General features: G+C 45.8%; 2 protein-coding genes and 3 non-coding genes across 8 annotated transcripts in view; 3 read left to right on the forward strand and 2 right to left on the reverse strand.

Annotated features, from left to right (window-relative positions):
* The window catches only part of TMEM53 (transmembrane protein 53), a 3868-nt gene extending 1797 nt beyond the window's left edge, over positions 1–2071 (reverse strand). The window contains exons 1-2 of the mRNA XM_069981220.1: positions 1855–2071; positions 810–913 (exon numbers count right to left, since the gene is read on the reverse strand). Coding sequence (XP_069837321.1) covers positions 810–913; positions 1855–1909 — 159 coding nt within the window. The 5' untranslated portion in view covers positions 1910–2071. The remainder of the gene's footprint in view (positions 1–809; positions 914–1854) is intronic.
* A 13-nt stretch (positions 2072–2084) lies between these two features.
* Positions 2085–22759, forward strand: part of ARMH1 (armadillo like helical domain containing 1) — a 40251-nt gene continuing 19576 nt past the window's right edge. The window contains exons 1-6 of one of the 4 annotated variants that reach the window (XM_069981213.1): positions 2085–2241; positions 3282–3501; positions 3636–3704; positions 4970–5136; positions 6945–7141; positions 10017–10101. In XM_069981213.1, the coding sequence (XP_069837314.1) occupies positions 3296–3501; positions 3636–3704; positions 4970–5136; positions 6945–7141; positions 10017–10101 (724 nt within the window). In that variant the 5' untranslated portion in view covers positions 2085–2241; positions 3282–3295. The other 3 variants (XM_069981214.1, XM_069981211.1, XM_069981212.1) reach the window with 3 other exon arrangements.
* On the forward strand, positions 10739–10853 carry LOC138800133 (U5 spliceosomal RNA). The gene has a single exon (XR_011364340.1). It is a non-coding gene; the product is annotated as a U5 spliceosomal RNA (small nuclear RNA).
* LOC138800258 (U12 minor spliceosomal RNA) lies at positions 19815–19962 on the reverse strand. Its single transcript, XR_011364439.1, has one exon. It is a non-coding gene; the product is annotated as a U12 minor spliceosomal RNA (small nuclear RNA).
* LOC138800143 (U5 spliceosomal RNA) lies at positions 21296–21410 on the forward strand. Its single transcript, XR_011364349.1, has one exon. It is a non-coding gene; the product is annotated as a U5 spliceosomal RNA (small nuclear RNA).

Consider the following 22759-nt stretch of genomic DNA (forward strand, 5'->3'; position numbering starts at 1 on the left):
GAGAATTCCTCAATGTGAACCCCCCCAAACTCAGCATCAGTATAGGATAAGTAATGCAATGTATGTATAGAGTGACCCCACCAGCAGAATAGTGAGTGCAGCTCTGGAGTATAATACTGGATGTAACTCAGGATCAGTACAGGATAAGTAATGTAATGTATGTACACAGTGACCCCACCAGCAGAATAGTGAGTGCAGCTCTGGGGTATAATACAGGATGTACCTCAGGATCAGTACAGGATAAGTAATGTATGTACACAGTGACTCTGCCTGCAGAATAAGTGCAGCCCTAGAGTATAATACAGAAAGACTGTCTGAGTTGGGCAACTTCTACGAACCCTCAGCAGTTGACTCCTGGCATCTAGAGAAGCGTATCCATTTTTTTCAGAATTACCTAAAGCGGCATTCAACTTTTCGAGATACTGGGAATCAAAGGCCAAGCATTCGGGTTCAGAGGAGTTGCCAAACCTAAGGGTCCATTTACACAGAAAGATTATCTGACCGATTATCTGACCAAGATTTGAAGCCAAAGCCAGGAATGGATTTGAAAAGAGGAAAAATCTCAGTCTTTTCTTTATGACCTGATCTCTGTTTATAGTCTTTTCCTGGCTTTGGCTTCAAATATTTGGCAGATAATCTTTCTGTGTAGATGGACCCTTAGTTTTCTCACATCCGTTCAACACAAGTGAGCAGATTCCATCACATAAGTAGGAAGGCCATTCTCCTAGGTTGCCTATGGTTGGATTTGCTCTCATTACAGGTAGGAAATATACAGCCAGATATAAGTCTGCAGTCAGATGGACACTTACCTCTTTGTGGTAGATATCGCTGTACTTTGCCAGGTTCTTGTCTTTACATCCCCCCCACCCAAGAAGAATCACCACTGGCTCCCTCTGCTGCTCCCAGCCACATCCTGCAGGAAGAAAGCTGAAACTGTTATACAGTCTGACACTAGATGGCGCTGCAGGACTGGAAACATTGTGAATAAAGATGGCCTCTCAGCTCTCTATTCTTACATATCATCTCTCATACAGTAAGGAGTGCGCCATTCACACATGACATCACCCCTCCGAAAAAAAAAGAAATTATTATACCTTCCATTGTCATGGGGATATGAAGTTTCTCCTTGTCATCTATTGTTAAAGTGTCACTGTTTTATTTTTTTGCAGAAATCAATAGTCCAGGCAATTTTGGGAACCTTTGTAATTGGGTTTATTAGGCAAATCTGCCATTATCTGCATTCAAAAAGACTTTACCCAGCCCCCCCCCCCCTCCTCTCTTTCATTCACTGCTCATTATCAGGAAATCTTGACTCTTTTACATCAGTCGGGCCCTGTGTAACCTATGGAGAGGGGAGGGGGAGGAGGGAGATTAGTCGCCAGCAGAGAACAAAGGATTACACAGCGGGACCTGTGTGAAAGCCTCTATTCAGAGGTCAGTGCTGACTTCAGAGGAGATAGCCCGGTGATGTAGCTGTGAATTAACTCTTTGTTGTCCTGTTTTGGTGCCTCATCTCCATAGCAAACAATGAAGACGGGGATATGCTGAGGAACTCAGGCCCTCCAGCTGTTGCAAAACTACAACTCCCATCATGCCTGGACAGCCAAAGCGAAGCTTTGGCTGTCCAGGCATGATGGGAGTTGTAGTTTTGCAACAGCTGGAGGGCCTGAGTTTGGAACCTGTGATTTATAGCATTCACCGTAAAGACGTAGCTGGAGGATTGGCCCCCCTTGACCTTACTGACGTTTTCGGGGTCGGTCATCTGGTCATCTGCTATGGTAACCTCACCTCTCCCGCCCTGGGCGTGCTGATACTTCTAGTGCATGTCACAAATGACAGAGCCCGCAGCCTCACCTTCCAGCGCCGCCTCTGGCAGCACGATGGTATAGTCCATGTCCGGATCCCCCATACCGCGCTCAGATCTCCTGACCCCGGGTCCAACGGCTCGGCCAGCCCCCTCCACCGGAACCGCTCCCTCACACGCGGCCAATCAGACAGCTCGCAGGAGGTCACCTGATCTGATCACGCCCACTCAGCGTGACCCTGCACCCTGACAACCGAAGAGTCTGTAGTTACCGTTACTAAGAAACCTGCCCGCTACTTCACCTCAGTGATTGTAGTCAACCCACTAGAGCCCGCCCCTTACACTAAGATCTCACTTCTGATTGGCTGATGCCTATTTGTCACCTGATCTGATTGGTTTGCGCACAGCTTGATGAGCGGCGCGGTCACGGGGTGCAGGTGAGCAGATTGGGGCTCATTAACTAATATTATGTCAGTAGTAGATATATCCTCCGTGTGTTACGTCACAACTCCGCGACGCAGATCACACAGGCTTTATATTATAGTCATCACAGCGAGCTCTAGTAATGATGGGGGGAGTAGTGCTGGGTGATTGTCCCGGGCAGCGTTATGCATGACTGGATTAGATACAGCAGTTTAGCAAACAGTATCACACGATGGGATTAGATACAGCAGCTCAGCAGTTAGTATTACACATGATGGGATTCGATACAGCAGCTCAGCACAGTATCACACAGGATAGGATTAGATACAGCAGCTCAGCATACAGTAGTATTACACATGATGGGATTAGATACAGCAGCTCAGCACAATATCCCACATGATGGGATTAGATACAGCAGTTTAGCAAACAGTATCACACGATAGGATTAGATACAGCAGCTCAGCACAGTATCACACAGGATAGGATTAGATACAGCAGCTCAGCATACAATATCACACAGAATAAGATTAGATACATCAGCCCAGCAGACAGTATGACACAGGATAGGATTAGATACAGCAGCTCAGCAGACAGTATGACACATGATAGAATTAGATACAGCAGCTCAGCAGACAATATCACACAGAATAAGATTAGATACAGCAGCTCAGCAGACAGTATGACACAGGATAGGATTAGATACAGCATCTCTATCACGCTTAATAAGGTTAGATACCGTGACTGAGCTGTCAGTATCACACATTATAAGCTTAGATCTGGTGGTTCAGCACAGTGTATCACACAGTGGGATTAGATACATGTGCTATCACATGCCAGGATGTTAAAGGGGTTATCCAGCGCTACAAAAACATGGCCACTTTCCCCCTACTGTTGTCTCCAGTTTGGGCAGGGTTTTGAGGCTCAGTTCCATTGAAGTAAATGGAGCTTAATTGCAAACCGCACCTGAACTGGAGACAACAGTAGGGGGAAAGTGGCCATGTTTTTGCAGCACTGGATAACCCCTTTAATGGTCGTTGCTGTCTCTTGTGCACAGGGTCACCGGTCGCCATGTCGTCTGTCCAGGAGCAGGAGGCCATCAGTCGCCTCATGGCATTTTTTAAGGAATGGGACAACGGGAACAAAGTGACGCGGAGCCGAATACTGAGGAACTTCATCTCCTTCAACCAAGGGAAGATGGTGCCGGAGCTGGAGCAGGAGTTCTCCCAGGGCGGCAGCCTGTTCTTAGCGCGACTGACCACCTGGCTGCGGCTCTCGTATCCTTCACTATACCCAGCAAAGTCGCACTCTGGCGCAGTGATGATAACGGCCGATGATAATTGCTGTGGGAACATAGCCTATAGCTGACTGGGTATTAGTCATGGTTATGGATCTCTTAACCTCAGTATAGATATATGCTGGGGACGTGTCTGAAGGAGATCCTGCAGTCACTTTGGATCTTTCTGTCAGCATCGGGCAGGTGAGACCCCCAGAAGACCCCAGCACACCGTGCTCAGTTCGGGTCAGGCTCCATAGTGTGCAGTGGGGAGTTCTGATCAGCACTCTGTGGCTAAAGATCATCCAGGCGGTACGGCAGGGATAATTTTTCCAGAGACCGGACATTCCGTGACCCAGCCGGTCTCATACATAGTGTGAACATAACCTAATAAAGTACAAAACCCCCCCATACAAATACAAATATAACACCCCCCCCCCCCCCCCCCCCGGCGATGTAGGTTTAATGCCTCCCAATTTTTACGCTGTCCACTGTGTAATAAATCTGACATGTTTTCTGTATTCTTCAGGTCCATACTATTAAGGGTGGGTTCAGACTACGGAATTCTCGCAGATAAATTCTGCCACCTGTACACGCGCACGGCCGCGCGCCTTTCCGCTGGCTCCATAGACACCATTCTATGGTGGGTCGGCTGATTCCGCATTCCGCCGAAAGAATTGACACGTCAAAAATTAAATTTTTTTAAATAAATGTGCTTCAAATTTCTGACTCCCATAACTTTAGCTTTCAGCCTGTAGGGCTGTGAGAGTCATTTTGTGCCATGTATCTGGAGCTGTCATTACCCCTGGGTGCAGTCCTGGTTCCACAGCAGAACCATCACCTTTCTGTTCAGCAGCTCTTGCTCCATCTTGTCAGGTCTCGTACCCCCCCCCTCTTTTTGAAGGGTGCAGAAGGCTCCTATCTGCTTAGGAGAACTATTAGGGGGTGGAAAAGTCTCCTATCTGCTGAGGGGATCGGGGATAGGGAGGTGCACGAGGCTTTGATCTGCTGAGGTGGTTTTATAGGGGGTGCACAGGGCTCCTGTCAGCTGAGGGGATCTATGGGGGATGCACAAGGCTCCTGTCAGCTGAGGGGATCTATGGGGGATGCACAAGGCTTTGGTCTGCTGAGGGGGAGGCTGCGGCCTGTGTGTGGGGTCTGGCAGGCTATTGCGCAGCTTTATATAAAGTACTGGATACCAGGGAATCCTGGTACCGAACGATTCCCCCCCCCCCCAAGTATCAATATTACTATCAATATTTCGGTGCATTGTGCATAACTAATAAGTCTAGACAATGCTCTATGAGCTAAACAGCCTGGACCCCAGACTGATACATTTTACATAGCTAGTCCTGTCTAGACAATGGTCTGTGTGCTAAACTCCAGACAAGTACTAACTAACTAACTATATATATATATATATATATATTAAAATTCATTTGTTTCTCTCCTATGATTTCTTCCCACAGCAGTCGATACAAGGTGGAGTTTGTGGAAGTCGGAGGAATCCTCACGTTGCTGGAAATCCTTGGCTTGAAACAGATAAATGAAGAAAGCAAGATGGAGGCACTAAGAATCCTCCAGGTTTTGGCAAGAGCGGGACGCAAATACAAAGAGCTGATCTGCGAGAGCTATGGTAAGTGTGAAGATCTGTGAGAGCTGAGATCTGTGAGAGCTATGGTAACTGTGGAGATCTGTGAGAGCTGAGATCTGTGAGAGCTGAGATCTGTGAGAGCTATGGTAACTGTGGAGATCTGTGAGAGCTGAGATCTGTGAGAGCTATGGTAAGTGTGGGGATCTGCGAGAGCTATGGTAAGTGTGAAGATCTGTGAGTGCTGAGATCTGCGAGAGCTATGGTAAGTGTGAAGATCTGTGAGTGCTGAGATCTGCGAGAGCTATGGTAAGTGTGGAGATCTGTGAGAGCTGAGATCTGTGAGAGCTATGGTAACTGTGGAGATCTGCGAGAGCTATGGTAAGTGTGAAGATCTGTGAGAGCTGAGATCTGTGAGAGCTATGGTAAGTGTGGGGATCTGCGAGAGCTATGGTAAGTGTGAAGATCTGTGAGTGCTGAGATCTGCGAGAGCTATGGTAAGTGTGAAGATCTGTGAGTGCTGAGATCTGCGAGAGCTATGGTAAGTGTGGAGATCTGTGAGAGCTGAGATCTGTGAGAGCTATGGTAACTGTGGAGATCTGCGAGAGCTATGGTAAGTGTGAAGATCTGTGAGTGCTGAGATCTGCGAGAGCTATGGTAAGTGTGGAGATCTGTGAGAGCTATGGTAAGTGTGGAGATCTGTGAGAGCTATGGTAACTGTGGAGATCTGTGAGAGCTGAGATCTGTGAGAGCTATGGTAACTGTGGAGATCTGCGAGAGCTATGGTAAGTGTGAAGATCTGTGAGTGCTGAGATCTGTGAGAGCTATGGTAAGTGTGAAGATCTGTGAGTGCTGAGATCTGTGAGAGCTATGGTAAGTGTGGAGATCTGTGAGAGCTATGGTAAGTGTGGAGATCTGTGAGAGCTATGGTAAGTGTGGAGATCTGCGAGAGCTATGGTAAGTGTGGAGATCTGTGAGTGCTGAGATCTGCGAGAGCTATGGTAAGTGTGAAGATCTGTGAGTGCTGAGATCTGCGAGAGCTATGGTAAGTGTGAAGATCTGTGAGTGCTGAGATCTGCGAGAGCTATGGTAAGTGTGGAGATCTGTGAGTGCTGAGATCTGCGGTGAGCGCGGAGATCCAGGGCCGGACTGGGAGTGAAAATCAGCCCTGGCATTTCTGACCACTCGCCGCACGGTGAAAAATTATGAGAGGATGTTGTGAGTGCAGCACGGCTACATGTTGTATCATCACGGCCATACTGACTAATGTCACAGCATACTGATTAATACCCCCGCATACTAATACCACCACATAATGACTAATACCAGCACATACTGATTTATACCACCACATACTGATTTATACCACCGCATACTGACTGATACCACCATATACTGACTAGTACCACCGCATACTGACTAATGTCACCGCATACTGACTAATGTCACCGCATACTAACACCACCGCATACTGACTATTGTCACCGCATACTGATTAATACCCCCGCATACTAATAACACCACATGCTGATTTATACCACCGCATACTGACTAACGTCACCGCATACTGACTAATGTCACTGCATACTGACTAATGTCACCGCATACTGACTAATGTCACCACATACTAATACCACCATATACAGACTAGTACCCCCACATACTGACTAACGCCACCGCATACTGACTAATGTTTCCACTCCCGGAGATCTGTGAGAGTAAGTGAGCTGCAGTGAGTGTGAAGCAACAGGGTTCTCCTCAGATTCCAAGATGATGTGAATAATCTAGCTGTGGGGGCCACTCTCACACCTCCACTGTATGTATTATTACTCTCATCATCTTTCTCCTGGCAGGAGTTCGTGCAGTGGCTGAATGTCTAGCAAAGTCTAAGATGGAAGACACCCAAGAACAGGCGCAGATGTTACTGGAGCTACTGGCCCATGGCAACCCTAAATACCATTCCCAGGTGTACAAGGGTCTCATTGCTCTCCTACCCTGCACCTCCCCTAAAGCTCAGCATCTGGTACTACAGACGCTGCGCATCGTTCAGGTAAGGAAACCCCCCAACAAGTCCTGCTATATAATACATACCCCTCACAAACACCCCTCAACATGTCCTGTTATAATACATGACCCCAATCCTACATATAACACTGTGCCCCCAACTTTTCAGAAATCCCCCCTCAACATTTACTGTTCCCTGTTATATATTATAGCCCAGCATAACCTGTTATATAATATTATACCCCATACATTACCTGTTACATAATATGCCCCCAACATGACCTGTTATATAATATACCCCATACATTACCTGTTACATAATATGCCCCCCAACATGACCTGTTATATAATATACCCCAATATGTCCTGTTATATAATATACCCCCCAATATGTCCTGTTATATAATATACCCCCCAATATGTCCTGTTATATAGAATACCCCAAATATGTCCTGTTATATAACATACCCCCCAACATGACCTGTTATATAATATACTCCATACACTACCTGTTATATAATATACCCCCTAATATGTCCTGTTATATAATATACCCCCCAATATGTCGTTATATAATATATCCCCCAATATGTCCAGTTATATAATATACCCCCCAATATGTCCAGTTATATAATATACCCCCCAATATGTCCAGTTATATAATATACCCCCCAATATGTCGTTATATAATATACCCCCCAATATGTCCAGTTATATAATATACCCCCCAATATGTCCAGTTATATAATATACCGCCCAATATGTCCAGTTATATAATATACCCCCCAATATGTCCAGTTATATAATATACCCCCCAATATGTTATGTTATATAATATACCCCCAAATATGTTATGTTATATAATATACCCCCCAATATGTCCAGTTATATAATATACCCCCAAATATGTTATGTTATATAATATACCCCTGAACATGTCCTGTTATATAATATACTCCATACACTACCTGTTATATAGCACTGGGGTAACTACTCCCCCCTAGTTTATAGCACTGGGGTAAGTACACCCCCCCCCCTCCCCCCTAGATTATAGCACTGGGGTAACTGCTCCCCCCTAAATTAAAGCACTGGGTTTACTACTCCCCCCTATAGAACTGGGGTATCTGCCCCCCTCTAGATTATAGCACTGGGGTAACTAATCCCCGGGCTCCCTTCTAGATTAATGCACTGGGGTAACACTCCCCCCTGGATTATAGCACTGGGGTATCTGCTCCCCCTAGATTATAGCACTGGGGTATCTGCTCCCCCTAGATTATAGCACTGGGGTATCTGCTCCCCCTAGATTATAGCACTGGGGTATCTGCTCCCCCTAGATTATAGCACTGGGGTATCTGCTCCCTCTAGATTATAGCACTGGGGTATCTGCTCCCTCTAGATTATAGCACTGGGGTAACTGCTCCCCCTAGATTATAGCACTGGGGTATCTGCTCCCCCCAGATTATAGCACTGGGGTATATGCTCCCCCTTGATTATAGCACTGGGGTATCTGCTCCCCCCCCCCTAGATTATAGCACTGGGGTATCTGCTCCCCCCAGATTGTAGCACTGGGGTATCTGCTCCACCTAGATTATAGCACTGGGGTATCTGCTCTCCCTAGATTATAGCACTGGGGTATCTGCTCCCTCCCCCTAGATTATAGCACTGGGGTACCTGCTCCCCCTAGATTATAGCACTGGGGTATCTGCTCCCCCTAGATTATAGCACCGGGGTATCTGCTCCCCCTAGATTATAGCACTGGGGTATCTGCTCCCCCCTGGATTATAGCACTGGGGTATCTGCTCCCCCCTGGATTATAGCACTGGGGTATCTGCTCCCCCCTGGATTATAGCACTGGGGTATCTGCTCCCCCCTGGATTATAGCACTGGGGTATCTGCTCCCCCCTGGATTATAGCACTGGGGTATCTGCTCCCCCCTGGATTATAGCACTGGGGTATCTGCTCCCCCCAGATTAAAGCACTGGGGTATCTGCTCTCCCTAGATTATAGCACTGGGGTATCTGCTCCCTCCCCCTAGATTATAGCACTGGGGTACCTGCTCCCCCTAGATTATAGCACTGGGGTATCTGCTCCCCCTAGATTATAGCACCGGGGTATCTGCTCCCCCTAGATTATAGCACTGGGGTATCTGCTCCCCCCTGGATTATAGCACTGGGGTATCTGCTCCCCCCTGGATTATAGCACTGGGGTATCTGCTCCCCCCTGGATTATAGCACTGGGGTATCTGCTCCCCCCTGGATTATAGCACTGGGGTATCTGCTCCCCCCTGGATTATAGCACTGGGGTATCTGCTCCCCCCTGGATTATAGCACCGGGGTATCTGCTCCCCCTAGATTATAGCACTGGGGTATCTGCTCCCCCCTGGATTATAGCACTGGGGTATCTGCTCCCCCCTGGATTATAGCACTGGGGTATCTGCTCCCCCCTGGATTATAGCACCGGGGTATCTGCTCCCCCTAGATTATAGCACCGGGGTATCTGCTCCCCCTAGATTATAGCACTGGGGTATCTGCTCCCCCTGGATTATAGCACTGGGGTAACTGCTCCTCCCTAAATTAAAGCACTGGGGTAACACTCCCCCCCTGGATTATAGCACTGGGGTAACAATCCCCCCTGGATTATAGCACTGGGGTATCTGCTCCCCCCTGGATTATAGCACTGGGGTATCTGCTCCCCCTAGATTATAGCACTGGGGTATCTGCTCCCCCCCCCCCCTAGATTATAGCACTGGGGTATCTGCTCCCCCCCCCCCCCCCCCCCCCCCCCCCCCCCCCAGATTATAGCACTGGGGTATCTACTCCCCCTAGATTATAGCACTGGGGTATCTGCTCCCCCTAGATTATAGCCCCGGGGTATCTAGGCCCGGGCTCCCCCTATAACCCGGCTGTGGTCTCTCCCTGCAGGACATTGTACCGGAGCCGCATCCCGCCATAGTAGAGCCGCTGCTGGGGGCGCTGCGCTCCGTGCACATGGAGGTGCAGTATGAAGGTGAGTGCGGCGGGTGGATTATAACCAGTACTGGCCGGCCGGTTACAGTCGGTGTATCGGGGCGGGCTCCGGTAACAGTCGGTGTTGCGGTGTATCGGGGCGGGCTCCGGTAACAGTCGGTGTTGCGGTGTATCGGGGCGGGCTCCGGTAACAGTGTGTTGCGGTGTATCGGGGCGGGCTCCGGTAACAGTGTGTTGCGGTGTATCGGGGCGGGCTCCGGTAACAGTGTGTTGCGGTGTATCGGGGCGGGCTCCGGTAACAGTGTGTTGCGGTGTATCGGGGCGGGCTCCGGTAACAGTGTGTTGCGGTGTATCGGGGCGGCCTGTAGTCCGGGGAGCCGCTTAGCTCTTGGTTCGATTCTGTCATTACACTGTTCCCGCGCTGACGCTGTGACTCCGCCCCTCGAGGCTGGTATTTGCATATCCCCATGATGCACCGCGGTGCTTCTCTCCGGTGTATCTCATGATAGTTGATCGTTTCCCGGTTGTGATCAGACACTGGGCGGCACTGTGATCTGTTCCCTATGGCCTTACTGTGATCACTGTGTGAGGAGGATTAGCCTGTGGTGATCCCGTCCTCTCCATGTGTGTGATGAGCGGCACGCAGAGTCCGTGTAGTGTCTCCCGCTATATACTGTATACTCTGGTTTCTCTTCAGATCGAATAAATCTTTCGCCTTTTACTAAAGATTTCCGTGGAGAGGAACAATTATGAGTTTCACTCAATTTTTTGATGCCCGGCGGAAGCTGGGCTTCCTATACCTGGTGAATGATAGATGAAGTAATCTACAGGGATCAGTAGGGGGCGCTGGTGTGATAAGCTGTAAGGACGTGCCGTAGGATTGTATATACATCCCATACAGTCCTGCAGGGGGCGCTGTTGTAATGAGTTATTAGGACGTGCCGTAGGATTGTACATACATCTCATAGTAACAGTCCTGCAGGGGGCGCTGTTGTAATAAGCTGTTACTAAGTGCCGTAGGATTGTATATACATCCCATACAGTCCTGCAGGGGGCGCTGTTGTAATGAGCTGTTACTAAGTGCCGTAGAATTGTACATACATCCCATAGTAACAGTCCTGCAGGCTCTGTTATGGTTTTACCGCTGCTCCTTCCTCTGATTTGGTAAATTTCATTATTCCTAAAGGTTTCAGGGTAGAGGTTGGTAGCTGAGCTCCCCCTGCTGGTGGACTATAGTCACTGTAGGTGAATGACAATTAATCTGCACAATTTTTTTATATATTTTTTTACTTTCTTTGATGTGTGCTTGCATTTACGTTTGCTGTTGGGTACATTTGTATATATTATGTGGCGATAACTCTTTGCACTCCAGCCATGCCCCCTTATACTGAAGACACACCCCTTTAACTGAAGGCACACCCCCTTATACTGAAGGCACGCCCCCTTTGGCACAATGCAAAAGTGTTAAAGGTCACAAATGTTAGAACAATATGAGATTTGCGCAGAGCGGTCCCCTAGTTTTTTTAAGACTTTATTAATCTAATGGTGCATTTGCACAGACAAAATTATCTGACTCATTATTGAAGCCAAAGCCAGGAATGGATTTGAAAAGAGGAGAAATCTCAGTCTTTTCTTTATGACCTGTTCTCTGTTTATAGTCTGTTCCTGGCTTTGGCTTCAAGGGTGATGATATTGTACAGTCATCTGGACAGACCATGGAAGGGCCCCGGCCGTCACATCAAGCACAGAGGGAGGGAATCTCAGGTTCTAAAGCTTTCCAGACACCTCAAGATTGTTACAGCACTTAGGGCCCTATTCCACCAGATGATTATCGTTTGCATAATCGCTAACGATTAACGATCTCAAACGACCGCTTTTGCGAATGACCTAAAAAAGTTCACTCATTTCCATGGAACAAAAAAACAAGAATAAAGGACAAGGCACTACTATATCTGTAAAGTGGGGTGCTCAACCCAATATGACATGAAAAAATCATATAAATCAACAAACAAAGAAAAAGCCATGTCACACATACAAGGGTGGCACGTCCCCAGAAAAAATGATGGAATAGACTGTATGTGAAAGTGAAAAATAATACAGATTTTATTAGTACACAAAAACTACAAAGTGCAAAACATACATAATAAAATCAATTGAAACCACAGCATACAAAGGCCCATGTTGAATGGACATGGAGCCAGGACATAACGACATGTATAAATATTATACCCCCCTATGGCTAATGATATTGACTCACAACAAAAATGGTGTAAAAATGTCAGAGTGTAAGCAATGATGTCTGTATAAATGACTAAACTCTATGGACACAAAACAACAAATGATAACAAAAAAAGGGGATAGAAAAAAATATGGGAGCCAAATGAATAAATCAAATATCACCAGAGGGGGAGTCCATGTCAGGGTCCGAGAAACCCCACGCGTTCCGTCTCTGTCATGAGACTTTCTCAAGGGTAAAGATACAAAGACTTACTACACATACATATAGCACTTGTAATTAATGAAAATTAGTTACCATATCCGCAAATAAATGACCATGCCTCTTGCTAAGTGTGGATCTCGACCTGTGCCTCCAACATGGCCGCGGCGCCACCAAACATCCACTGCGCATGCGCGTGATAGCGGTACCGCCCTCCGATGATGTGGGCAATGACGTGTATGGTTCAACTTTATTGACACCAAGTAAATACTGACAAAATAACATTATACGCACCGGCATGGACTACATATTAGCCCAACTTGTCGTCAATTCAAAGCCGTGCACCTCACTATGCACCACACAGAGATGGCGTAGTCTGCATTATGCCTATATAAAGCACTAAAGTGAAACCCTTATCCAATAACAATGTAGTAAAATAGTGTTTAGAGGTTTATTATGTGAATTTATACATACAATTTTAAACAATGGCGTAGTGGGAGAAAAATAGTTTAAATAAATACTAAATAATTATTATAAGTTGTTACTATAAATAGATTTATGCAAATACTAAATAATTATTGTGAATTGTTACTATAAGTATAAAAAAATAAATAAATATTAAATAAATAATATGATGCTGGTGTTGGATACAGGTTTGAGTATCTAATCACTGATAGCCTTGCACACTTTTTACTTATTATATTTTCTTGTTAAGTCTCTTCTTTTTTGGCAACTAATGGGTACATTATTACTAAATCTGTTGCGTACTATATTCGTGTTGTTTTTGTGGTTCTGTGTTCTTTGTTTTTCGTGTGGGGCGTCTTTCTAAGTTTCACTTAAAATAATTCTTTGGTGGGCGCATTATTGTGTATTGTGTGGGGGCGCATGCGCATACTATTGAGTGGGGATGTATATCACAGTTTGGGCATGTACTTTTGGATGGTTAGGATATGAATCATATGGATTTGGTTGATTTAAATGTGTTTGGTTATTATTTTACTTTTCATATATGAATGTCCATATTTTTTTATTGATCGACTTACACTTGGCTATCGTTTAGCATCATATTTTGTATATATGTACGTTTGTATTTAATTATCTATTTATTACTATAATATTTATTTATTTTTTATACTTATAGTAACAATTCACAATAACTATTTAGTATTTGCATAAATCTATTTATAGTAACAACTTATAATAATTATTTAGTATTTATTTAAACTACGCGATCTCTGTGTGGTGCATAGTGAGGTGCACGGCTTTGAATTGACAACAAGTTGGGCTAATATGTAGTCCATGCCGGCGCATATAATGTTATTTTGTCAGTATTTACTTGGTGTCAATAAAGTTGAACCATACACGTCATTGCCCACATCATCGGAGGGCGGTACCGCTATCACGCGCATGCGCAGTGGATGTTTGGTGACGCCGCGGCCATGTTGGAGGCACAGGTCGAGATCCACTTTTGCGGATATGGTAACTAATTTTCATTAATTACAAGTGCTATATGTATGTGTAGTAAGTCTTTGTATCTTTACCCTTGAGAAAGTCTCGTGACAGAGACAGAACGCGTGGGGTTTCTCGGACCCTGACATGGACTCCCCCTCTGGTGATATTTGATTTATTCATTTGGCTCCCATATTTTTTTCTATCCCCTTTTTTTGTTATCATTTGTTGTTTTGTGTCCATAGAGTTTAGTCATTTATACAGACATCATTGCTTACACTCTGACATTTTTACACCATTTTTGTTGTGAGTCAATATCATTAGCTATAGGGGGGTATAATATTTATACATGTCGTTATGTCCTGGCTCCATGTCCATTCAACATGGGCCTTTGTATGCTGTGGTTTTAATTGATTTTATTATGTATGTTTTGTACTTTGTAGTTTTTGTGTACTAATAAAATCTGTATTATTTTTCACTTTCACATACAGTCTATTCCATCATTTTTTCTGGGGACGTGCCACCCTTGTATGTGTGACATGGCTTTTTCTTTGGTTGTTGATTTATATGATTTCCATGGAATGATAATTGTTACTTATGATCGTATTTGCGATCGTTTTTTCTTAGCTATTTCTTCGCTATTGCGTTCGTATCTACTGCGAATGACCGAACGATGTCTTATTCAATGCAAACGATTTGCGAACAAGCAACAATAAAAATAGGTCCAGGTCTTATAAAGCGATCAACGATTTCTCGTTCGGTCGTTAATTGTTAACTGCATTTCAACTGAACGATTATCATTTAGTTTCGAACTATTTAACAATAATCTGAGCAATAATCGTCCGGTGGAATAGGGCCCTTAGTGGGGGTATTTTCCACGTTCTTGCAGCAGCCCTGAATAGCCACCATTGTGACCGCCCCCTGCCCTGATTAGCATACTTACCCAGGATGCACCTGACCTGTCTTAAAGCTTTGGAGCTGTAACTTTAGTTTCATGTAAGGCTGGTTTCACACTATGTTTTTGCCATCTGTTTTTGGAAGAAAAAAAAAAGACAAACGAAAAAAACAGATGCAATTGTGTGCATTCGTTTTGATCCGTTTTTCAATTGACTTCACAATTGATCCGTTTTTTTTTGTTTTTTTAATGGACACAAAAATGAGGTTGATCCATCCTTTTGATCCATCTCTTTTACAATGGAAGTCAATGGAAAAACGGATTTGCATCATTTGCACACAATTGCATCTGTTTCTTGTTTTTTTTTTGTTCGTTTTTTTTTCTTCCAAAAATGGATTGCAAAAGCGTAGTGTGAACCCAGACTTTCTGTTTCTTGTAGTTTAGTAACAGATCAGGTTTATTGTATCCGGCTGATGTAGAATGTAACATATACACAGTACAGACATAGGTCCCGTCCGCTCCATGTGTGTGATGAGCGGAAGAGGAACAATTATGAGTTTCACTCAATTTTTTGATGCCTGGCAGAAGCTGGGCTTCCTATACCCGGTGAATGATGGATGAACAATTCACAATTCACTGTTAAATAGTGTTGTATGAACTGTTGTTAAAGGACAAGCCCAGCTTAATTTTTTTTTTAAGTATTGTATTGCCCCCAAAAGTTTTACAAATCCCCAATATACACTTATTATAGGAAATGTACATAAAGTGCTTTTTTCTCTGCACTTACTACTGCATCAAGGCTTCACTTCCTGGATAACATGGTGATGTCACTTCTTGGATAACATGGTGATGTCACTTCCTGGATAACATGGTGATGTCACTTCTTGGATAACATGGTGATGTCACTTCCTGGATAACATGGTGATGTCACGACCCGACTCCCAGAGCTGTGCGGGTTGTGGCTGCTGGAGAAGATGATGGCAGGGCAGTGGCGAAATTAGAGGGGGGCAAAGGGGGCGGTCCCCCCCAGTACACTTAAGAGCCGCAGAGGCCGGATGTTAATTAGGCTGCTCTGCCACTTTAAGGCTGCCCGGAAGTAGCGGCCGCTGCTCTCAGGGCAGACACTGCAGCTTCCTGTCTGTGTGTCTGCTCACTCTATACCAGGGCAGAAGAGACACAGACAGGACCCCCTCCTCACAGCCCGGGCCCCTCCCCCACTCCCTCACTACCTCCTCCGGCTGCTTCCTGCTCTCCTGGATGTCGGGACAGAAGAAGAGGAGGGGCCCAGAGTCCGACTGTGAGGAGAAGATCAGAGAACTGCACCACATGGCCCCCTCAGAGCTTCCCTACAATTACAGTAAGTGCTGTGTGTCCTGGGTGCATGGGATGTGTGTGTGTCCTGGGTGCATGGGATGTGTGTGTGTCCTGGGTGCATGGGATGTGTGTGTGTCCTGGGTGCATGGGATGTGTGTGTGTCCTGGGTGCATGGGATGTGTGTGTGTCCTGGGCGCATGGGATGTGTGTGTGTCCTGGGCGCATGGGATGTGTCTGTGTCCTGGGCGCATGGGATGTGTCTGTGTCCTGGGCGCATGGGATGTGTCTGTGTCCTGGGCGCATGGGATGTGTCTGTGTCCTGGGCGCATGGGATGTGTCTGTGTCCTGGGCGCATGGGATGTGTCTGTGTCCTGGGCGCATGGGATGTGTCTGTGTCCTGGGCGCATGGGATGTGTCTGTGTCCTGGGCGCATGGGATGTGTCTGTGTCCTGGGCGCATGGGATGTGTCTGTGTCCTGGGCGCATGGGATGTGTCTGTGTCCTGGGCGCATGGGATGTGTCTGTGTCCTGGGCGCATGGGATGTGTCTGTGTCCTGGGCGCATGGGATGTGTCTGTGTCCTGGGCGCATGGGATGTGTCTGTGTCCTGGGCGCATGGGATGTGTCTGTGTCCTGGGCGCATGGGATGTGTCTGTGTCCTGGGCGCATGAGATGTGTGTGTGTCCTGGGCGCATGAGATGTGTGTGTGTGTGTCCTGGGCGCATGAGATGTGTGTGTGTCCTGGGCGCATGAGATGTGTGTGTGTGTGTCCTGGGCGCATGAGATGTGTGTGTGTGTGTCCTGGGCGCATGAGATGTGTGTGTGTGTCCTGGGCGCATGAGATGTGTGTGTGTCCTGGGCGCATGGGATGTGTGTGTGTGTGTGTCCCTGGGTGTATGTAATGTGATGTAAGAAGAGATAAGTAAAACTTAGTGTTTAAGGCTATGTTCACACTACATACAGTAAGTTCCGTAGTAATCATGGCCGTTGTAACAATGGCCGTGATTTCTACGGAACTTATGTAGTACTGCCTTCTGAGGAATCCCGGCTGGAGTGTATACACATAGGTAGAGTTTATTTAGTAGTGTTCTCAAACCTGTGACAAAACCACAGCTCCCATCATGCCCTTCTGGCAGGAGATAGTGGGGATTGTAGTTTAAGAACAGCAGGAGGGTCACATGTTGGAGAATACTTTACTAAATAAACTGTACCCCTAAATGATTGCTTCCTAACAGTGGCTCCTGAGCTGTTACCAAACTAAAACTCTCATCATGTCCTGCCACCAGGGTACAATGGGAGTTGTAGTTTTGCCACTGGTAGGGAAACCATAATTTAGGAGGGAGGTTTATTTAGTATAGTGTTCTCCAACATGTGACCCTTCAGTCGCTACAAGACTAGAACTCCCATCATGTCCTGACATAATGGAGGTTGTAGTTAAGGAACAGCTGAGGAGACACTGGTTGGAAAACAATGATTTAGGAGGTCAGTAGTAAAGTACATTAGAGGGGACAGTGGTACAATACATTAGGGAAGGACAGTGGTACAGTACATTAGAGGGGACAGTGGTACAGTACATTAGAGGGGACAGTGGTACAGTACATTAGAGAGGACAGTGGTACAGTACATTAGAGGGCAGTGGTACAGTACATTAGAGAGGACAGTGGTACAGTACATTAGAGGGGACAGTGGTACAGTGCATTAGAGGGGACAGTGGTACAGTACATTAGAGAGGACAGTGGTACAGTACATTAGAGGGGACAGTGGTACAGTACATGAGAGAGGACAGTGGTACAGTACATGAGAGAGGACAGTGGTACGGTACATTACAGGGGGCAGTGGTACAGTACATTGGAGGGCAGTAGTAATATAGTTTATTAGGTAGGCAGTGGCAAACTACATTGTGGGCACAGTATAATACGGGGACAGTGGCACTATTTAATATAAAAACAGTTCATAAGAGGCACAGTTTATACAGGGGGGCGGTGGTACAGTTCATTAGGACAAAGGGGTACCATTTATTTAGCACAAAGGGGGGGCTAACTGCAGATGGAGGCACAAAGTGGGGGCCCAACTAGTGTTGAGGGCATAAGGGGGGGGGGGGGGCTAACTACAGAGGGCAAAGAGAGGGAACACAACTACAGATGGGGCATGAAGAGGATGTCTTACTACAGATGAGGACACAATGATGGATCCTAACTACAGATACAGGCATAAAGAAGGGATCTAAGTATAGAGAGAAGCACAGAAAAGGAAAAATGACTACATATTGGTCTTCAAAGAAGTCTCTGTTACTGTTTAAGGGCACTATGATGGAGAGTTTGTATAGAGGTGGTTAAAGGTGCTGTAAAAGTAAGGTGCTGAAGATGTTTGTCTGGCAGATACTGCTGTGATGATTTGTGGTTAGAAGAGTCTTCACAATGAAAAAGAAAAGGAAACCTGACCCACTCTCATCAGAGAAGACGTCACCTGTGAGTCACTGGATGTGTCTGCACTTTACTTACACCTCCTATTTGTTTGGGGTCTACTGAGGTTCCCTATGGGTAACATAATAGGTTGGGGGCCCACTCAGACTCACTCGCCCCCCCTAGGCTGAACCCCTAGCTACGCCCCTGTGGCAGGGGGATGCTCAGTGTCCCTCCAGTACCCTGTGTCCCTCAGTGTCCCCCTACCATCATCCTCTCCAGTCGGGTCGTGACATCACCATGTTATCCAGGAAGTGAAGACTTGATGCAGTAGTAAGTGCAGGGGAAAAAAGCACTTTATGTACATTTCCGGTAATAAGTGTATATTGGTGATTTGTATAACTTTTGGGGGGCAATACAATACTTTAATGAAAAATTTTCCAGACCTCTCCTTTAACCCCTGCTGCAGTGGAGAAGTCCTTGTAATGACTGTAGCCTCCTGAAGTCCCTCTTTTTCCACTGGCACCAGTGTAATATAGTGCCGTGTGCTATAAGGGATGAATGATAGCAGATTGGTCTTTTCTTTACTCTTCTCCGGCGAGTTTGTTTGTTGCCACAGACTGAGCAGTAACTCATGCAGATTGATACCCGAGACATCCTACTGACTTCATTGGGGTCCGTCTGGTTTCTGTCTGGACTCACCCTAGGAGGAGCATTGGGCGTCATCCTTGTCAGCATCTGCCTGTCTCTCATCAGGCTGTGGTGGTCTCCTGCACGGACCTCCTCTTCCCCTTCATAACCTTGAATCTTCCATCAAAGTTTAAGTTGCTCTGAAATCAGATGGTTAACCCCCCAACTCCATGGCACTTTACAGACTCTTCTATAGGAGTTCATTTATCTGGGTGCACGGGGGGTGCTAGTAGGAAGGTGTTGAATGTCTCCATAGTGCTGCCACAGGCATGCATGTAAGTCCAATGGGCTGGCCTGCTGAACATCCGTCCATGTCAAGTATTTGTGCCCTTTGGTAGCATTGGGCAGTCCTGCAATGGATTTACGGAAGTCATTTGCTTAGATTATTCTGCAGACAGTCTTGTCCCATCCATGTTTACTCCAGAGATGCAGGAGAAGGAAGCGGACATGTATCAGCCTACAGGGCTGGTGATCTTATGGGAGATAGGATTTGCGATGAGCATACCTCCACAACCATAGTCCCTTCTTTTCCTACCTACAATAGTCTGATCTTTTACATTCAGAGGGTTGGGCAGATCACTGCTCCTGAAGGTCCTGCAAAGTAGGCAGGTCCTCCATGGGGCGACCTGTACCCATCTAAAAATTCTGCTCACATAAAGTGAGAAGCCAGTCGTCACCCCAGCTTGTTATTTTCCTTACTCATTAGTTTAAGGCATACCCTCCCTGTGTGGCCCTGGAGCCATCGCCCTGTAGGGCCACACTGTCTCTATCAGGGGGAGATGGTTGTCTGCTCCGGTGTCTGGTCAAATGCATAATGGGTAGATGGGGGTTAGACATCACCTCAGGGATTGTCTCCGCCTACTTCCTACATTACCATGGTTACTCTAGTAAGGGCCCTATTCCACCGGACGATTATCATTCAGATTATCGTTAAATCGTTCGAATCTAAACGATAATCGTTCGGTCGAAATGCAGTTAACGATTAACGACCGAACAAGAAATCATCGATCGCTTTATAAGACCTGGACCTATTTTTATCGTTGCTCGTGTGCAAAATGTTCGCAAATCGTTTGCATTGAATAAGACATCGTTCGGTCGTTTGCAATAGATACGGACGCAATAGCGAATACATAGCGAAGAAAAACGATCGCAATTACGATCATAAGTAACGATTATCGTTCCATGGAAATGAGTGAACGTTTTCAGGTCTTTCGCAATAGCGGTCGTTTGAGATCGTTAATCGTTAACGATTATGTAAACGATAATCGTCCGGTGGAATAGGGCCCTTACACTACAGTCTGTGCAGAACTGGGACCAGAGCTTCAGCAGCCCTGCAGTTCCTGACACAGACATGGATGGCAAGAGAGTGTTTTGTGTTGGCTCAAATTTCAGACAACATGTAATGGATGTTACACATTTTTTATATAAAGTTATATTATAAGGATGTATAAGTGATATGTTTTCCCCCCTCCAGAATACCCCTTTAACTCCTCTGAAGTACAGTCGCCGTACAGGCAGCAATGCTGCATCTCCCTGATCCCATCACATCCCCACTGGGGTCACCTGCATCTTCTTATTATCAGTTCACACTGCACAGATCTGCTTTGTATTTTCTGCAATGTAAATAGATACTTTGTATTTTGTTGTTGTTGTGGATTTGTATTATGTGAACATTTCCATAAAACAAAAAAGTTTTTTTCCCAAAAAAACATTCACTAAAAAAAAAAACAACAAACAACCCATAAATTAGTGGAGGAATGTTCCAGATTCTTGTGACAACCCTGAATAGCCGCCTTTGTGACCGCCCCCTGCCCTGATTTGCATACTTACCCAGGATGCACCTGACCTGTCTTGTAGCTGTGTAGCTATGAATTTATTTTCTTTTAGTTCTATTTTCTTTTAGTTGTAAAGTTTAGTAACAGATCAGATGCATTGTATCCGGATGACATAGAATGTAACTTATACACAGTACAAGCATGGATCCCGTCCTCTCCATGTGTGTGATGAGCGGCGCGCAGAGTCCGTGTAGTGTCTCCCACTATATACTGTATACTCTGGTTTCTCTTCAGATCGAATAAAGCTTTCGCCTTTTACTAAAGATTTCCGTGGAGAGGAACAATTATGAGTTTCACTCAATTTTTTGATGCCCAGCGGAAGCTGGGCTTCCTATACCTGGTGAATGATAGATAAATTTATAGAAATACTGTTAATACAGTGTTTTTAAATACCTATACATTTCTTTTTAAGGCTATGTGCACATTGAGGGTATGTGCACACGGAGCAATTCTAGCGGAATTCTGACCGAATTCCGCCATAAAAAGCGGGCGGAATCCGCGTGGAATTCCGCCCGTGTAAATGCAACATTGCTCTTTCCATAGAGAACAATGGGATTTCCGACTGCCCGTGCACACAGAGTAAATTTCCGTCCGGAATTCCGCGCAGAATCCGCATTCCGCCCAAAGAATGTACATGTCAATTCTTTGGGCGGATTCCGCTAGAGGAATCTTATAGAAGTCAATGGGGTTTGAATTCTGCTGGTAATTCCGCTTGCATTCCGCTTGCATTCCGCTTGATTTCCGCTCGAATTCCGCTCGAATTCCGCCAGAGCAGAATAGGCGAGGAATTTCAAGCAGAAATTTTTCAGCTACAATTCCTCGAGAATTGCTCAGTGTGCAAGGGCCCTGAGGAATAGGTGAGGAATTCAGCTTGAAATTCCTCCTGTAAAATATGTACAGAGCAAAGTCCCATTGTGTTCAATGGGTTTTCTGCTCTGTTGTTCACACTGCAGAATTTCCGAGCAGAATTTTCTGCTGTAGATCTGCTAGAGGAATCCTATAGAAGTCAATGGGGGCTTAAATTCTGCTTCAATTCCTCGAGGAATTCTCGAGGAATTGAAGCAGAAAGTTTTCAGGCAGAATTTAAGCCCCCCCATTGACTTTTATAGGATTCCTCTAGCAGATCTACAGCAGAAAATTCTGCTCGGAAATTCTGCAGTGTGAACAGCAGAGCAGAAAACCCATTCAACAAAATGGGACTTTGCTCTGTACATATTTTACAGGAGGAATTTCAAGCTGAATTTCTCGCCTTTTCCTCAGTGTGCACATACCCTTGGGCGGAAAGCAGATCTGCGGCAGAAAATTCTGCTTGGAAATTCTGCAGTGTGATCAACAGAGCGGAAATCCCATTGAACACAATGAGACATTGCCTTGTTCATTCTTTTACGGGAGGAATTTCAAGCAGAATTTAAGAGCGGATTCCTCTTCGGGCTATGTGCACACTCAGCAATTCTCGAGGAATTGAAGCAGAAAGTTTTCAGGCAGAATTTAAGCCCCCCATTGACTTCTATAGGATTCCTCTAGCAGATCTACAGCAGAAAATTCTGCTCGGAAATTCTGCAGTGTGAACAACAGAGCAGAAAACCCATTGAACACAATGGGACTTTGCTCTGTACATATTTTACGGGAGGAATTTCAAGCTGAATTCCTCGCCTTTTCCTCAGTGTGCACATACCCC

The sequence above is a fragment of the Dendropsophus ebraccatus genome, chromosome 8 (assembly GCF_027789765.1).
Source record: "Dendropsophus ebraccatus isolate aDenEbr1 chromosome 8, aDenEbr1.pat, whole genome shotgun sequence".
Lineage (NCBI taxonomy): Eukaryota > Metazoa > Chordata > Amphibia > Anura > Hylidae > Dendropsophus > Dendropsophus ebraccatus.